Below are 12,095 nucleotides of genomic sequence, written 5' to 3'. Positions count from 1 at the left end.
CACATTCGATTTTTATATGTTGTTAGATACATAAGTTGGTCAAACTATATGATATAATGATATGATATGATATTTTCTTTCCTTAAATAAAACCTACGGAATTACCATAAATGACTAATATATATATGACAATTAATGAGTTTAATAATAAAGATTTGATAACAATGTATATCTCCTCCATCATTTTTTGTTTAATTTTATATTATTAAAATAAATTAAACAATCAAATTAGCTATAAAATAAAATTTAGATTTTTTCGTATATGTTATATTTTGAATTTTTAAAAACGACAATAAATGACTAAAACTATTAAAATTATTATGTTAAAATTAATGATCAATGGTTTAACATTTTTATTATAAGAAGATACACATGATTTTAAAACCATATGAGTAAAAAATATCATTTAATAATAAAATATATATATATATATATATTAAACACTATATACCATAAGATTACATAAATATTTTAATATTAAAACTTTCAATGAATTTTCAAGAACATTTATAAATTATAAACTTATTAAAGATTTCAGATTGAAAATTTTGTTATCGATGATTTAAATATTTTGTTATAAAACGATATGAACGATCATAGAACCGTATGATTATAAATTCTTATTTAATAAATAATTATATAAAATATACTATTCTTAGAAAAATAGGTTGGTCCATCTTGACTTACATTATATTTTTTATTAAACTAACTATCGAATTGATAAATAATCTACCAAAATTTTTTTTGCACTTTCCTTAATTAGAAGCTACGAAATTACCTAATATGATTAACGTATATATGAAAATTAATTATTATGAATAATAAATATTTGATAACAATTTTGGTATCTTAGTTCTTTTTTTTAATTTTATATTATTGAAAGATATTAAAAAATCACATTAAATATATAATAAAAACATTTATATTTTTTCTTATATGTTATATTTGAATTTTTCAAAAAGTCTATATATTATTAGAAATTTGAATATTCCCACTCTGAAAATTTTGTGATCAATAGATTATTTTTTTGTTATAATAAGTTACAAATGATCATAAAATATAACGCATATGAATTTTTATTTAATAAATATTCAAACTAAATAATATATATATATATAAACACTAATGATTTAAAGCAATAAGATTGGCTGATCAATTTAGTCGTCCAGTTGAAATCTTTCAAAAGTATGTGAAAGACTAAAGTCAAAGTAAATATGGATTTAGAATAGTAGTTATATTTTACTAACTAAATACCGAAAAAACCAAACCGAACCGAAACCAACCCGATATCCGGATTGAACACCCGTAATCCATATGAAGCCAAACTATTGTTTCATTCTCCAAAATATAATAAAAATAATAATTTAATTCCGCGCAAGGCGCGGGTCTTATCCTAGTTCATATTATCACCATTATTATTAGTTATTAATCTAATATTTGTCGATTTATATTCGTAGTGAGCAATGACATACCATCTTAGTTGGATTTCCATTTTGATTAAGTAGACTAATTGATCGTTCAAATGTCGTATGGACACTACTTTAAATTGATATATATATATATATATATATATAATACCTTTTCTCTAATATTAATTAGACTCAGAAAATTCCAAATACATTTCTAGGTAAAGAAAAACCTTTTTTGAAAATTGAGGCTAAAACAAAGTTTTATAATCCAAATAACCAAGGAAAAACGTTTTATAATCCAAGAGGACGAAGATATTTGAATGATTGGTCACCAATGGCCAGCCTTTGGTAGACTTAACTAGTAAATTTTTGGATTGGTTTTCAAATGACGTTTTCCTTTGTATTGCTACTCAGGATTTTACGGGAAAACAATTTTTGCGTGGTCTAATAGAGCTTTTATTATTTATTTGACTATAGTATTTATGAGCTTATGGCATAGTCATGAAAAATGATGGGTGATCTATGTTCTAGTACAGGTCAGTTAAGCAAAATTTATGATCTTATATGAGTAAGTAAATACTGGTTATCAAACCATGCATGATAGATCATAGAATATAATTTACGTAAATGAAGTATATATTTTCCTTGGTAGCTATAGAAATCAATAAATATACAATTTTATGACCTTATATGCATGGTAAATACTGGTTATCAAACCATGCATGATAGATCTTTCAACTTTTTTCAACTAGAGAACTGACACGATATACGTATTGTATCCATGGTTATAGGATTTTAATTCTTAAATCCTCCTCGTAAGCTAAAGCAAACGATAAGAGATGGAAGACGTTTGGCTGATTCCATATTCTGAAGCCCCAAATGATAAAACTTCTTTACTTTATTTGTATTGTCACTTTCTCATTATATCTCCACTAGCTTACATCGTTACGTCAGACCACATATTTGGGTCTTATGAAAAAAAAAGTTGACGGGAGCATTTTATAATTCTCTCTATTGCGACAAGAAGTGATCAATTTGGCAACACGTCGGTACATGTACACATGCAATTATTTGCCTTGGAGGAGAGTTCCACGCTATCCGCAACGTATGATCTTATTATATCTTTGTGAATAAAGTATTTATGTACATGATAAAATCCGATATGTTTCCAAAGACAAAAGTTTGTAATAAGTGGATTCTAGGGTCTAGAGGAGATATATTATATATTTCCATAAATAAACCTCAAAATAGGGTGTGCCTGTTTGATTTATTCACAGCACCCAATGATTGGTTTATTTATTTTATGGTATTGAGAGAGAATAAACATAAGATACTCTTACAGAATTTGGTATAAGTGTGTATACAATTACATAGGTACAATACAGAGAAGAGAATATTGGAGAAACAAAATAGAAAGTGACGGAATCATTATCAACATGACTTTGTTTAATCAGTTTGTCTTTGTGCAGCACTCTAAAAGAAATATACGTAAAGATTAAGTCACTATTTGTTTTCCTTGTCGAGATTAAGTCACCATTAATCATGCTAGATCATGTACTTATTATATAAATAATGTCTATACATAACAATAATGCATATATACACGTAGAGAATGGAAACAAATGCTATATGTTAAAAACACTTGCGTAACTGAGCAACTAAACAAATTCATTATCGCATCCGCATATATGTGTCTTTATATACGTTTACAATGACAATGCACGAAGAATCAAAGATGGCCGTATACTCTATGTTTTTTTCCTGGCAAACTCATACTCTCTGTTTAAAGCTAATAAAGAAGTTAATATAAGTAATTCCGTCTTATGATTTAATTTAACTAAAGAGGATACATGCATCAGTACGAAACAATGGTTGAAATCTTAGTATATCATGATTCATGTGTGTTGTCCGTCTCTACGTTTTCGGTTGGTATGTAGAGTACGCCAGTACGGCTAGCTCAAGAACATGTTAAAATCTTACATAAGAAGATGGAGACTTTTGAGAACTGCTTACAGTCTAGAAATTACTTGAACTGAACACGACCAGCTATGAATACTAACATGATGATGACAATCATATGTAGACAGACCCCTATAAATGGTTGATGAGATGCGTCTCTCCAGTTATTTACTCTTTTCCGTCAACTCAGTTAATTCATAGTATTTAATTTCGTGCAAATTACTATATATACTCAACAATGTGGTTCAAATAATGAAATGATTCGGTCTCACCAGAAAAGGTGCTTTCACGATATCTATTAATGGATTTCTCAAGTCAAAATATTCGAATTACATCACTTCAAATATCTTTTCAACTATAGATAGATAGTTATCTTACAATAAGAAAATCTAGATGCATACAACATCTACCATTATCTTCTTCTTTTACTTTTAACTTGAATGCTATTCATATTTCTTCCTCATAAGAGACATCATTTTTTTACCATATGTTAAAAGAGGGATCATTTTGAGTTTACAGTTCGAGCATATAGATGATAAGATGACAAAAGTGATGCAGATATATAACAGAAGATCCTTCTATATATTATCTAGATTTTAATCCGGTTTGCTAAATACGACAACTGATGTTATCATACTTATATTTTAAAGATGTTATCAAAATTATATATATTTATATACAGGCTTGTTTAGTTACTAACTGAGCTATACAATTCTGTAATTCATTAGTGAATTATTGCAGGGAAGACTAATGATTCATTCATTGCAATAAAGATAACACTTTAGTTTGCAAAGGATAACAATAATTACCATGGAGATAATAATATCATTGTTGATCGAGAAAATAGCTTTAATTAGCTTTCCAGCAAAATATCATCCATTGTTGTTCATTTTTTCCAAGATTTCGTACAAATATAATCATTTGAATTTGAATCATCTTTCTACATAAGTCAATCAACCAAAATGATTTCCTAATGGAAAACAAAAAGATTCGTAGCCAAACGTGAAGAACAATGATAAATCTACCAAAATAATCCATTCTTGAAAGTTTACTTATTATGTTATTTTCATCATTTTACATTTTTGTTTATTGTCTGCTGACACTACAATTAAAATAAGTGAAACAACTAATTATTTAAATATTTGAAAGAACTAAACTAACAAAGGAACAATGTTACACGTAACCCGGTGGCTCCATCTCAGTTTCTAAACTTTATCTAAAGTTACCATTCGTGAATGTTTCACATTTTAAGTTCCGACCCTTAAAGTTTTATATATTTACAATTTAATCCCATGGTTACATGACGGAGCAACCGTTGGGGTTCTCGTCGCTGAATATTCCAGGAGCCACGTCCATGTTTGGATGCGAGTAAGGCACGTAGCTTCCGCTTGCGTAGTTATATCCTGAACCTGGATAACTCTGACCCCCTATCGGATAAGTCTGACCCTCTGTCGAATAACTCTGGCCGTACACGTGTCCTTCTTGCCAATACATTGGAACCGTAGGATGCGAGTATCCATAATAATCCATCTTATTCACCGTAGCCACCGGCGCGCCTCCTCCGCCGCCGGCACCTTCCTTCTTCTCGCCGTCTCCGGCCTCTTTTTTCTTCTCTCCGCCGTCTCCGGCCTCTTTTTTCTTCTCTCCGCCGTCTCCACCTTCTTTCTTTTTCTCTCCGGCTTCACTTCCTTCTTTCTTTGCCTCAGTAACACCACCAGCCGGATCTTCTTTCTTTGCGGCGGGAGGAGCGGCTTCTGACTTATTTTTCTCGGCGGCTCCGTCGTCTTTTTTTGCCGGAAGAATAGGCTCGACGGTTCTTTTGAGTTTTTTAGTGAGGAGAGGCACTAGTTCTTTGACGTCCATAGTTCCCTTCACTGTTACCATGTCTCTGGCTGCATCTATAGCCACTGTCTCGACCCCTATTTCATATTAATAAACATTAACTAATTAGCATAATTAAAATGGCTTTTGGGTTTTAACCTGAGGGAAAGAAAAAAGTTAACTTCTAACTTCGTTTGTTTTTTAACCTCCATACCTTTGATTTTCAATATTATTTTCTTGATTTTCTGAATACATCCCTCACAATGTAGTCTGATCTTTAAAGCCACTGAGCTCTGAACAAAAACAATTTAAAGCCAAATCAGTTATTCATACTCCAACTTTGTTAGACAGCTAAACTTGGTTATAATTTATTTTTTTGCTAATCTTTTTTTTTTTGTAATAGTTACTGTAAAAAAATAAACCATTTTAAGTTAGCAAAACCATATAGTTTTTTTTTCAACTTAATAGTTTTTTATTTGGTAAAATACAAAAGCATAGTTGTCTCTTGTCCTTATTGAATTTAAAGTCTATACCTCTTTGGGAGCGGCCGGAGTAGGAGGACTAGGAGCCGCCGCCTTATCAACACCGTCGGATTTCTTCTCTCCAGCGGCGGCGGGGGCTGCCGGTGCGTCTACTTTGGACGGTAGTGGTGGTGGGTTGGTGAGTACCACCTTTCTCTTCATTCTCTCCTCTAACTTCTCCCGGAGTTTCACCGGATCGATCTTCCCGACCACCGTGAGCTTGTTCCCACCCATATCCGCCGTCACATCTTTGACTCCCTCAAAGTGCTTCACCATTCGCTTGATTTTCTTGGCGCAGCCTTCGCAGTGCATATCCACTTTGTAAACAAAGGGGGAGGGAGCGGCTGCAACCGGGGCTGCAGCTGAATCTCCGCCGCCGCCACTCTTTGGCTTGTTGTCCGTCGTCTCAGTAGAGGCTACTACGGCGGCTGCCTTCTTCTCTTGTTCAACTTTGGCACCTTCTTGTTTCTCTCCCATTCTTGGTTGAAGATAATAAGGATAATTTTTATTTTTTATAATATTGTAATTCAAGGCTGAAGAAATGTTTGAACGAGAGGAAGTAGAAGCAAATATGTGTATTTATAGAGAAGAGAGGAGTCGGTTTGGGCGTGGAGGTTATTGTTATTATATTTGATACATAATTTTATTGAATATTGTATGGTTTGATGTTACATGATTATTCATGTGCTAACGCATATATGATATACTATTGTGTATTTGTTATGGGCTGAGGTCAGGGACAGTGGGCGTTTGACGCCGGCTTGACACAAGTGATGGTACGAGACACGAAGGCACCTAGTTTCTGAATAAAACATATTTTTACAGATAACGTTTAATTAATTCATCATGTACTATGTTGCTTTTGAAAACAAAAGCATGTCATTTCTCAGCTTTGACTACTTGATGACTAGTCTAGATTAGCCGAATCTTATTCAGTTTAAGGTAAAAAAAAAAAAGAGCCATTAACTGCTGATGCGATAATGATTGAGAGATTCGAAATTAACCAGATGGTTAGACAAGAAAGCACGTAAATGAAGAGAAATGATTTAACCAAAATATAATATACAACTATACATTAGATCGTTACACAATTCACACACTAAGAACATCTCCAACCCTACTCTATTTTTCACTCTAAAATAGAGTTTAGAGTAAAAAATGCTCCAATGGTACTATATTTCTTACTCTATAATAGAGTAAAAAATAGGTTTACTCCAAATATAGAGTAATTTGTTTTTTCTTTGTTCATTACTCTATTTTCTACTCTAAAATGGAGTACCATTGGAGCAAATTCAAACTCTATTATAAAGTTACTCTATTTTAGTGTAAAAAATAGAGTAAGCCATTGGAGATGGTCTAAGTAATAACTAAAATAATAGACGTTGATGCAGCAATTTGAATTTGTTTTATTTTTTCATAATTCGCATATATAAAACATGGTATGAAAGTATGTATTAACTAATTTACGAAATACGGAAGTACAATTCTGACATGTTTAAAACAAAAGAAAATAGAAGTAAAATTGAACTTACAACTCTTTCCTTTTCAAATAAATGTGAACTTTATGTTTGGGACATCTTTCACACGAAAATTTAAAGGGTTGAGGCAATAAATCTCAAACTCTTTCTGTAAACTGAAACCTTTCAGCGATATTTCATGAAGCCCACAATTAAAAACTCGAATTTGCTGAATTAAAAATTATGTGCCATGATAATACTGTCAACTATGACGTATTGATTGAACCAAACTTTTTGATCACATCATTTTTGAGTATTCTATTTCCGGTAGAAGTTCTAAAGAAAATAAAGAGAAAGATGATCTATTATATTATGATAAATGGTATTGGATAAAGTTATTGATTCTTCACATTGCATTGTCTTGTCTTATTCTACCTGAAGCCACCACTGAAGCTGATGGATCATCCTCTGCTCTCCTCTTTTATGTTTTCTATTATTTAGAAATTTTAAACAGCTGATGTTAGGAGTTTTCAAGACTCCTAAGACAAATGTTGTAGTATAAATGATTGTCGAACCAGTTCTGAGGGATATCAAAGCACTGAGAATGCAAGTACTCACTTAATCTAAGTGCAACCAATGATTTAGATGAGTTTTAAACTACTACTAATACTAGAAAGCAATAACAGAATGATACTTTCTTGACTAAGGGAAAAGAGAACTCATGGGCATAGGGATTAGACCTTGGGTGATCAAGTATCGAACTAAGGATGGCAAATGATCAATCAAACTATCAACCTTAAGCTTAGACACAATTCTAAGCAAGCTCTATGTCTAGATGAATGCTCATTTGCTAACATATCTCAAACATCAAATGTCTTTGGTTGAATAATATGAAAGCAATCATTACTAACAAGTCTATTAGCTATCTTAGCATCTTTAACAACAAATATCTTTGGCAAAGTATACTAAAAGCCTAGGAGAGTTGTCTCAGGCATTTCATCAAACACCTTTTGGGTGGGAAATGTCTATTGATCAACTTTTGAGTGGCCAACTCAGAAGATGCATTATGAATACTCTACTAGCAAGGAACAAGAATGATCTACACTAAAACATCCTAGAACTAACCTAATCACCCATAATCTCCCTAACCTATGAATTCAAAAGGTGATTACTCACTAATCTCCATGATTCCTCTTAAACCCATATTGGATTTCAGATTAACCATGTAGAGAAATAGATAAGAAATCAACAATAACACAAGAACATAACAATCAAAATCCAAGAGATGAACTTCTCAACCGAGTTCTTGTGTCTTTCTCAATAGATCAAAGATAAAAGATAATTTGCCACTGGTGGCTACAAAAGATGTTTAAAACATAGGTTTTTCCAAGTGCAAAACGTCCAAAATAAATTGCAAAAAGGTCCTTAAGAAATCATGATTTTCGGCAGCAAAATAACGCGGAGCGACTTGCAGGTGTCGCTCCGGGAAGTCGCTCCAGGGCCGATTTTTGGTGTCTCCGGGCGAGGGGTCGCGAGCGACTTTGGTGTGTCGCTCCAACGGGTCGCTCTGGATCGGGAGCGACCTTAGTAGGTCGCTCTGAGAGGTCGCTCCAGGCTTCGCTTCGTGTCGTCTCTCCATAAAGACGCGAGCGACCTCGGGGTGTCGCTTTGGGAGGTCGCTCCGAGAGGGGTGTGAGATGCGAGCGACTTCGTGGTGTCGCTCCGGGAGGTCGCTCTGGGCTTGTTCTCGCGTCTCCGAGTGATGAAACCGCGAGCGACTTCTCCCTGTCGCTCTGGTAAGGTCGCTCCAATAGGGAAGTCAGAGCGACTTGGTGGTGTCGCTCCGGACTGGTCGCTCCATGCCTTGCTCGCCCAATGACCACTCTGAACACTCCTTTTTGAGCTCCAAATGCACCCAAATGTCTCCAGAAACTCCATGTGGTACTCAAATACCTGATAGAGACATATGTATGCAAAATGCAACCTAAACATATCTAAATCCTAATCTATATGATGAAAATGTTTATGAATAAATGGATAAAACAATGTAAATATGCAAGATATCAACAGCCATATATTATTTTTGAGGTATTTTAATATTGTCAAACGAACCAAATTTTCCAAAAATATTTTACAGTTGTTTAAGAATAAACTATATGGTTTTAGGGATATATATTTCTTGAGATTCATATCTTTATAAACTCTGTAAAAGAAATTAAATAGTTTTATATAAATTATATGGGGTATTCAGTGTAAATTTGTTCACTATCTTTAAATTATATGACTGGTATTTTGGATGCTAGTTCATTTTAATAACAAGACGATCAAATCTATATTTCAAAAGTACAAGAAGAAACAATCGCACATGGTTGTAAACCTGTAATTTGTCAAGTAGTTTGATCTATTTATATATTTGGTACTATAGTACATAAAATAATTTTAGATGTGTGTGTAACGTGGTGCCATATATTAGTAAATTACCCAAAAGAATGTGCATAATCTATTTATGTGCACATTTCAAAGAAAATGTATATATTTTCCATTAAGAATGTAATCTCCATGTTCTATTTTAATATACTATTCGTTTCACCTAACAAATGCGTATATATTACTTCACTCAATTCGTACAGCACTAATATAACATATATAGTTCATGTTTCAATATCTACATATTTTTTTTAGGAAAACAAAATAAGTTTGGTTCTTCGCAGAGCAATTATTGAGTTAGATTAAACCATTTGGATTTGTAACTCACCTCCATGGAATGATGGAAGTAACTGCCTATCTAATAAAAAACATGGGCTGCGTGATAGAGGCAGAAACATGCGGAAGTGTCACATTGATTTATTCAGTTCCGTGAGTAAAAGTAAGTTAATATGGTTTTCTTTCAACTGAATAACAGTAAAAGACTCTTTTTTTTTTAATTGAATCAACAGTAAAAAGATAAGAACGTGAAAAATGTCTCAAAGAGTTGCGTAATTGCGCTCCGTTCCTCCTTTACCGGTCCATTTTGTCAACATCATATTTACTATTTTGTTGAAATTTTTTTCATGTGATCCTATAAATGACGTAATGTCTGAGGTAGACACATATTATTTTAACATGAGATATAAATTTTGATTAGTAACATTCTTCTCTAGTATCTAAACTTGTCTACTTCATAATTTTTTACAATTTTTTTTTCACAAAGTTAACTATTAACAATACAACAAAAGTCAGACTGAATTAATTTGTGTTTGTATTCTGAAATTTGGAGTTCAAGGTTAAAAATATATAAATGTGATGACATACTTGTCGTAGTTTAAAAAAAATATTATTTATATCTTGATACGATTCCAGCAATTTTTAAAAATTTTGATTTGGTCATTAATAGATTAGTAATTATTCCTTTTTCTTGCATAATAGTACATTTTTATAATATCAGGATTGGTAGTAAGAGACTCAGCAGACAGCAGGTACTCGTATTATAGTGCCAGGATTGGCAAAGCTAAAAATCGTCTCTCTCATTTTCAGGCAGAAGCAAACTGAGTCTCTATTTTTTGCTACAGTTTATTTGGGCTAAAGGCGCGACGCGTTAAAAAGAAAATAATATGCGTTGTAACATGCGATGAGGCCAAGTTGATAAAGGATGGGCCTATGTAAGCCCTTGCTTTTAAGATGGGCCTCACTTCAGTCGTCGAAACCGCCAAAGTAGGCTAATTATACTGAGTGAGTTTTCTTTAAAGTTTCTCTTCCTCTTTGTCGTCGTTGTCTCCACCTCCTCCTCTTCCTCCTAATCGTGGTGAGGATACATTTGTGTTTTATGTATCTCTCCCAAGCCATTCCCATTGTGTTTTGTTCTTGCAATATTTTGGGAGGGAATCAAAGTGTTGCTATGGAGGCCATAGAGAGAATAGTGCTTTGTGAATTCTAGTAGAGCTGATCTTGAAGCTTTGGCGAAACAACGGGTCTAAAATTTTGCAACGATCATACAAACTTTATCTTTTCAAAAAGATGACCGAAATTGATTCTTATCCGTTATTATATCCAAAATGCACATGCATAATATTATACTAAGTTATGTTGAACAAGATTGTGGGTAGCACATGTCTAAAATTATTATGGCCTTCTTTGAATTTCTTAATGAATGAATGACATATGCCCAAAAGAGCTACGTGCTTCTTACCCTCCACTATAATTGCAAAGTTTGTTCGTAAACAAAAATTTATTGCATTCAACAACTAATTCAAGCTAGTCGTCATCATCATGGCGTGTGTTCCATATGCACACGCGTGTGCTCTACAAAGAAACGAAATAAAGAATTGTTTCATAAAATGTTCATATAGACACAAAACAAAAATGTTGTATTTTTCTTTTCTTTTTGTTCTTTGCTCTTTGTCTCTCATCATTTCATATTAATGTCCTTTTTGGACCTATCTTATTTTCTCATTTTCTGTTTTCTCATCTTCATGATTCTGTTTCCCACATATGTTCGTGTGCGTATACATTAAAACACATCTCTTTTTGATAATGTTATCAAAATTCTTATAGTTATTATTTATATTGTTAATCATGATCTAATACGAGTAAATTAAACTCATTCTCATTCATTAACTTTCAATGTACAGGTGTTGGTACTATGTACAGATTCTCGTATCAACTGCTATAAATGGACTTTCTATGCAAATGAATCATAAGACTAGTATAGATAATATCTACTTCAAAAACCATGATTTAGATAGTGCGTAGACCCACGACACTCAAAACCCATATAACCAATACGATTAGGTCGCATTTCATCATACAACGGATCCGACCGGTGACTATTCCGAAAAAACAAATAGGAAAAAAACGTAAAAGAATAAAATTGCAGAAGTAAAAAAAAAAGGTTGTTCGAACGAACCATAAAGGAACTTCTTTGTCTCTTGAACGGATTTCACTATTATAAA

At 32.7% G+C, this 12,095-nt stretch overlaps 1 protein-coding gene and 1 long non-coding RNA gene across 3 annotated transcripts; one reads left to right on the top strand and one right to left on the bottom strand.

Moving 5' to 3' along the window:
* Positions 1-4,398: 4,398 nt before the first annotated feature.
* On the bottom strand, positions 4,399-6,369 carry LOC103865568 (heavy metal-associated isoprenylated plant protein 5). Of its 2 annotated transcripts, XM_033290198.1 has the most exons (4): positions 5,723-6,369; positions 5,404-5,482; positions 4,998-5,287; positions 4,399-4,967 (listed from the first exon to the last, which is right to left on the bottom strand). In XM_033290198.1, the coding sequence occupies exons 1-4, from the start codon at positions 6,185-6,187 to the stop codon at positions 4,665-4,667; spliced, it is 1,137 nt and encodes a 378-aa protein (XP_033146089.1). In that variant the 5' UTR covers positions 6,188-6,369; the 3' UTR covers positions 4,399-4,664. The 2 variants fall into 2 exon arrangements, with proteins under 2 accessions (XP_033146089.1, XP_009141620.1); XM_009143372.3 differs by having other exon boundaries at positions 4,399-5,287; positions 5,723-6,364.
* A 2,325-nt stretch (positions 6,370-8,694) lies between these two features.
* LOC117133547 lies at positions 8,695-12,002 on the top strand. Its single transcript, XR_004457428.1, has 2 exons — positions 8,695-8,842; positions 8,969-12,002. It is a non-coding gene; the product is annotated as an uncharacterized LOC117133547 (long non-coding RNA).
* Positions 12,003-12,095: the final 93 nt, after the last annotated feature.

This window comes from Brassica rapa, chromosome A04 (genome assembly GCF_000309985.2).
Source record: "Brassica rapa cultivar Chiifu-401-42 chromosome A04, CAAS_Brap_v3.01, whole genome shotgun sequence".
NCBI lineage: Eukaryota > Viridiplantae > Streptophyta > Magnoliopsida > Brassicales > Brassicaceae > Brassica > Brassica rapa.
Note: the sequence above shows the minus strand (reverse complement) of the source record. Positions and strands in the feature narration are given on the sequence as shown.

What these genes read in the sequence shown, in the direction of transcription:
- LOC103865568 (XM_009143372.3), bottom strand. Translation starts at nt 6,187, where the DNA reads ATGGGAGAGAAACAAGAAGGTGCCAAAGTTGAACAAGAGAAGAAGGCA. An exon ending in CTCCGGCCGCTCCCAAAGAG is followed by an intron (nt 5,483 to 5,722) that starts GTATAGACTTTA and finishes GTTTTTGTTCAG; the next exon opens with AGCTCAGTGGCTTTAAAGAT. An exon ending in AATAATATTGAAAATCAAAG is followed by an intron (nt 5,288 to 5,403) that starts GTATGGAGGTTA and finishes AATATGAAATAG; the next exon opens with GGGTCGAGACAGTGGCTATA.